The sequence below is a fragment of the Lynx rufus genome, unplaced genomic scaffold (genome assembly GCF_022079265.1).
Source record: "Lynx rufus isolate CCGP_SWC_20201006 ecotype Redwood Valley unplaced genomic scaffold, mLynRuf1.p SCAF_39, whole genome shotgun sequence".
Taxonomy (NCBI): domain Eukaryota; kingdom Metazoa; phylum Chordata; class Mammalia; order Carnivora; family Felidae; genus Lynx; species Lynx rufus.
In genome coordinates, this window is record NW_025814855.1 from 1,094,128 (window position 1) to 1,100,347 (window position 6,220).

Consider the following 6,220-nt stretch of genomic DNA (forward strand, 5'->3'; position numbering starts at 1 on the left):
TTTCAAACTAGTTCTGCAAACAGACTCCCCATCCCCCCCATACCTTCCATCTCTGGAAAAAAGGAATGCAAAGTAGTTGACTTTTTTGGTAGTGATTTGTCAATAAAAGAGCATTCGGCAATTTTCCATCACCAATCATATCAGGTCAGCTTAGCCGTTAATGTTCCCAGTGAATTAAAGGAATCTATCATTTGAACATAAAGTTTCTCTTTCAAAGCCTCAGTTCGATTTCTGAGTTTCTGCCTCTGCTCTCCACCTTTTTAGGTACGTGCGGCCCACTGAAGGTGAAGGGTGTGGACAGAGGACAGGGGAGCAGAAGGAAAGCCTCACATGACCTCTGGGAACTGCCGTTTGTGTCATAGGGCTGGACGTTCCCGGATTTTAAGGAATAAACACCAACATTACACCTTTATTAATTAATTCAACAGATTACTTACTGGTCATTGGAAATGTGGCAGCCATTTTTCTAGGTACCAGAAATACTTCAGTGAACAAACAAATTCCCTGACCTCCTTAAAGTTATATTTTAATGGAGTAAGACAGGAAATGGAGAATACGATCAGGAAATTAGGAATTATCTTCCAAACAGAGAAGTACGATGGAAATATACATACTTGCATATACATTTATGTACATTACATTGGGGCTGCAGCTGAGGAAGCTTCTGGTGTGGAAGGAGCACTTCTGAAGGCCATTTTCTGGTGAGTCCTCAGGTGGCGGTGATAGGTGGATGACTGGCGGTAGCTTCTCCGGCAAAGGGAACACGCGTAGGGCTTCTCTCCCGTGTGGATTCTCTCATGAGCCTTGAGGTTGGTTTTGTGGCTGAAGGACTTTTCACACGTGCTGCACGTGAAAGGCTTCTCTCTTGCGTGAGTCATCTGGTGCACGTGTAGGTCTGATGCTTGGAAGAAGCCTTTGTTACACTCAGCACAAATAAATGTCCTCTCATTATTGTGTCTTCTCTGATGGGCTTTTAGCTGAGAGAAATACCTAAAGATCTTGGGACACTTTTCACATCTATATGGTTTGGAGGCTTCATGGGATCTTTCTTGGAGTCCCTCACATGTGGAGATTCCCTCATTCTGGTGGGTAGGAACAGGCTCAGGGGTGACCTTGACTGGCTGAGAGAGAAACCCTGGTCCCACCTCCATAAGGATATCTTGATAAGGGGGTCCTTTTGGGCACCCCTCCTGGGACCCGGAGATAGCTAGACCTGCTCTTCCAGAGCTGACTGGATTCTTCAAAGAAACACTGTCGTCTTCAGGCCTAGGACAGCCCTCTTCCTGGATAATGAGTAGGGAAGGGATTTCATTGCCTTGACTAGTAATACCGTCATTTACTTGGTCAATGTTGCCACCATTTTCTTTATTTTCATCTCCTGTGAGGGGAAAAATGTGACTCAGTGAAGTTGTAGCCAGGAGGAAGTCCACATAGAATATCCCTCCGGTACCTTGGCCTGCCCCACTCACCTCGTCCCGTTGCCAGGGAAGTATCCTGGGGAGTACAGGACGGTGTCCCCATGTTCTCTCCTGTTGGGGTTCCTGCTGACAACTGTTTGGTGAAATGAACAATGACTTCTCTTAAGGGCATATTCTCAGAAAAGAGGGCTTCCTGTCCCTGCATGTGGACGTGGACCTATAAACAAAGCCTGATTACTGTGGGGAAATAGATCTCATGGAAGACCTGCACTCATCCAGTTTCCCAGGATCCCTCTACTGTGTGCTGCCACACCCACTGCTCTGCTGTTATCTCTGCCAGCCTTAAATTTCATGGTAATTTCTTGCTACTGTGCCTTTCCCAATGAGAAAAGCCTAATACCAAGGCTTTCTGAGGGGAGAGCAAGCTTGTGTTAAGGTGCTTCTCCCCATTCTTGAGGTTTCTGCTCTATCGTCAACTTCTTAGTGAGCCTTCCTACCATCTCACTGGCTCTAATCAATTTAGATAGTGGCTCTTATATGTCCTCCTGACTAGATGCCTATAAAACATCTGCTTTCATTTTTGCTTTCTTAGCAATGGTAAAGCGTCTCTTTGGTGAGAACTAGTAAGTGGGTCTACAATGACTCTCCTGTCTCTACTTCCAGGCAACTCCAACAGGTTGTACTTAATCCTTACACACCTCTGCCCCTCACCCCAGGAGTCAAAACCCTTTACTCACTAATCCAGGTGGTTTCATGCCATCGTCAGTTAGATTTTCCATGAATTTCTCCATGTTTCTGCCACTTGTATTCCATTTCTCTTTCAACACGGACCTGTCACTGCAGTGGCCATTGATCATAAACTGTTCCAGGACCAAACGAGAAATAATTTCATCCTTGCTGTGTTTTTCTGGCTGCAGCCATGAGTGAAATAAGTTGTAGAGATTTTGCAGTTCCTCCCTTGCGCATGAGTTATTACTGTTTTGAAATAACCTGAGCTGAGTGCTGGGGAACTCATAGATCTCTGCCCCCTGAATGGCTGGTCCTTGGCTGGGCTTATGCTCTAGGTCTTCTGACCCAGGGACATCCCTAGATGGTTCTCCCTGACATGAAATTCTGAGATCTAAAGCCATTCTTCACAAGAATTCTCAGAGAGATTCAACTTTGGATATTCAATTCGTACTGACTTGCTTCTCTGAAGATCTGTTTCACCAACTGGTAGATACTTGAAGAGTGCCAGCTAGAAATAGAAGAGGTATATAATTAATTTCAGCACCGCCATAATTAAAAAAAAATTCAGTTTCAGAGGAGTTTATGGATGAATTCTACTAGACATTTAAGAGAGAAAGAAGTCTAATCCTACACAGACTCTCCCAGAGCATAAAAAAGTGAGAACACTCCCCTTTTAGTTAATAAGTTCAGCAGCTCCCTGATAACAAAATTTTACAAGTGCATTAAAGAAAACTACACTACAGATCAGGATATCTCACGGAAAACAAAGTTTGTAAATCAAATTCAGTGACATAAAAAGAGAATAATAGATCACAAAACAAGTGGGGTTAACTTTCTAAACGAAAAGTTGGGTTAAACTAAAAAAATATTGATGTAACTTACCACATGAATAGAATTTAGGAAAATACAATATAATCATCTTCTTGGGTACATTAAAAGTGCTTCATAAAAGTCAGTGCTCATTACCAAAAAAGACATTTAGTAAGCTAGGAAGGAAGAGAACATCCCTGATATCATAAAGTTCTACAAAATACAGCAAAAATTATCCTTAAAAGTTTTTTCCTTGAAATTGAGAGGTGGAGGGCCACTTTCAACTCTATGCAACATTGGAATACTCTTTTACCGGTCAAAAAGGCAAGAAAATGTATCAAATATCATTATTTATACATTTCCTGATTTTGTTTCCAACAAAGGATCAAATATTCTACAAATCTTAGACAATTTTTGCAAAATGAATTTTTGCAAAATGTCTGATACAAGACCAATTTACCAAAATCGATTGGATTGTATAATAACACAAGCAGCTTAAAATTAAAAAAAAACCTCAATGATATATATTACCATTAAACATGAAATATCGAAGAAAAACTCCAGTGAAAATGTACAAGTCCTCTACAGAAATACACAATATCAATAAATATCATAGGCATAAAGGACAACTATGTTCACGGATGGCAAGACCCAATTTCAATTGGGAAACATCAATTATCCCCAAGTTTCTCTGTGAACTCAATGCTATACCATTGGAAATCCAGCAAGTGGCTTGTGTTTGTGTGTATGTGTGAGAAAATTGACAGCTGATTCTAAAATTAGACATAAACAGGCTAAAAATAGCCCAGACAATTCTGAAGAATAATAATATTTCAGGATTTACATAACCACAAAACAAAACTGATTATGAGATTATATTCATCAAGACCGTGATCATGGCACAAAGATAGACAGATAAGGAAACAGAACAGAATGTTATCCTGATATGATCGACATCTATACTGTCACTTGCTTTCTATACAACACGACACTGAAATGCATGTGCAGAGAGGAAAGCCTTTTTTTTCTTCAATAAATGGTGTTAGGTCAACTGAATATTCAGAAAGGGGAAAATTAATCCTGACCCCTGTCCTACCCCATTTACAAAAATTAGTTCTAGATGAGTTTTTTAAATCTCTGAAATGTAAAATAAAGCTTCTAGAAGACCACCTGGAAGAATATATTTAAGAACCTGTAGTAAAAAAATATTTTTAATACAATACAGTAAGAACTCAGCAGGAAAGCTTGGGATTCTCTCTCTTCCTCTCCCTCTGCCCCTCCCCACCTCACACACATGCTCTCTCTCAAAAACAAATAAACTTAAAAAAAAAAAAACTACAATAACACTCTAAGAAATATCTGCCAGAATGAGAAAAATCATTCTGTCAGCATGGACTGGAATGCCTAGAAGTCTCAATCTCTACTGGTGAGTACTCACTGTGGACATGTTTTGACTGGTATCTACAAAATGTGCATTTATGTATTCTCCATGATATAGCTCACCAGTATTACTCCAGGGCATATATTCAACAGAAAAATCTACTCGTGTGCATCAAAGACATATATGAGAGTGTTTATGTCATCATAATTCACAATATTCCCATGTTGTAAACAATCTAAGTGTCCAACATTAAAGAGGATAGATTATCATTAAATTACAGAGTTATATTTGATAGCGATGTAAATGAATGCAACAGAATAACCACAACCATAATGTTGAATGAAATAATGCAGAAATGAAAAAAATCATTTTGTTTATTCCCATTTATGTTATTTCAAAAGCATACAAGGGGTGCCTAGCTGGCTCAGTCAGTAGAGTATGAAGCCCTTGATCTCAGGGTCATGAGTTCAAGCCCCACATTGAGTGTAGAGTTTACTTTAAAAGACAAAACAAAACAAAACAAAACAATTGGTGCCCTGGGTGGCTCAGTGGGTTAAGCTGCCAATTTCGGCTCAGGTCACAATCTCACAGTTTGTGGGTTCAAGCACCGCATCAGGCTGTGTGCTGACAGCTCAGAGCCTGGAGCCTGCTTTGGATTCTGTGTCTCCTTCTCTCACTGCTCCTCTCCTGCTTGCACTCTGCCTCTCTCTCACTCTCTCAAAAATAAATAAACATTTTTTTAAATTTTTTTTCAACGTTTATTTATTTTGGGACAGAGAGAGACAGAGCATGAACGGGGGAGGGGCAGAGAGAGAGGGAGACACAGAATCGGAAACAGGCTCCAGGCTCTGAGCCATCAGCCCAGAGCCCGGCGCGGGGCTCGAACTCACCGACCGCGAGATCGCGACCTGGCTGAAGTCGGACGCTTAACCGACTGCGCCACCCAGGCGCCCCAATAAATAAACATTTTAAAAAACCCCACAAAGGGCACCTGGTTGGCTCAGTCGGTTTAAGCATCCAGCTTGGGCTCAGGTCATGATCTCACGGTTTGTGAGTTCAAACCCCGTGTCTGGCTCTGCACTTGGAGTGCAGAGCCTGCTTGGGATTCTTTCTCTTTCTCCTTCTTTGTCTGCATCTTCCCTGCTCTCTCTCTCTCTCTCTCTCTCTCTCTCTCAAAAATAAATAAATAAACTAAAAACAAAACAAAAAAAGCATAATACTATCAATATTATTTAGGATGTCGGTTACTTTGGGGAACCACAGTAGATACTGGGATAGGTACACACATGGAGGGCTGCATAGGAGGACCCCATCCCAGAACTAAACAGAATTGTGAGATGTTCTACTCGCAGTTTCCGCTGGCAGTATTCCACCTCTTGGTCTGTTTTTTTTGTTTTTTTTTTTTAAGTAGGTTCCAAACCCTACTTGGGGCTTGAACTCATGACCTTGAAATTAGGGTCACACATTCTATCGACTGCACCAGGTAGGCGCCCCTCCACCTCTTGATCTTGGAGGTCGTTTATGCAGGAGAGTTTCTCTGTAAAAATCCACCAAGCTGTCTACTTCCACTTTTTCATTTTTCTGTATGTGCATTACACTTCAATAAAAATGTTCAATTTTAGGGGCACCTGGACGGCTCAGTCAGGTAAGCATTCGACCTGATTTCGGCTCGGGTCATGATCTCACGGTGTGTGGGATCGATCCCTCCTCGGGCTCTACACTGACAGCACGGAGCCTGCTTGGGATTCTCTCTCTCCCTCTCTCTCTGCTCCTCCTCTGCCTGTTCTCTCTCTCTCAGAATAAATAACAAAATATTAGAAAAAGTTGAGAATAAAGCGAATGAAATAGAAGAGATAGGAATCCATACAAATGATCTCATCCT

At 41.4% G+C, this 6,220-nt stretch overlaps 1 protein-coding gene across 1 annotated transcript; it reads right to left on the minus strand.

Annotated features, from left to right (window-relative positions):
- Positions 1-635: 635 nt before the first annotated feature.
- Positions 636-2,549, minus strand: LOC124522794 (zinc finger and SCAN domain-containing protein 4-like). The gene is made up of 3 exons (XM_047094425.1): positions 2,156-2,549; positions 1,470-1,635; positions 636-1,378 (listed from the first exon to the last, which is right to left on the minus strand). The coding sequence occupies exons 1-3, from the start codon at positions 2,546-2,548 to the stop codon at positions 636-638; spliced, it is 1,302 nt and encodes a 433-aa protein (XP_046950381.1). The 5' UTR covers position 2,549.
- Positions 2,550-6,220: the final 3,671 nt, after the last annotated feature.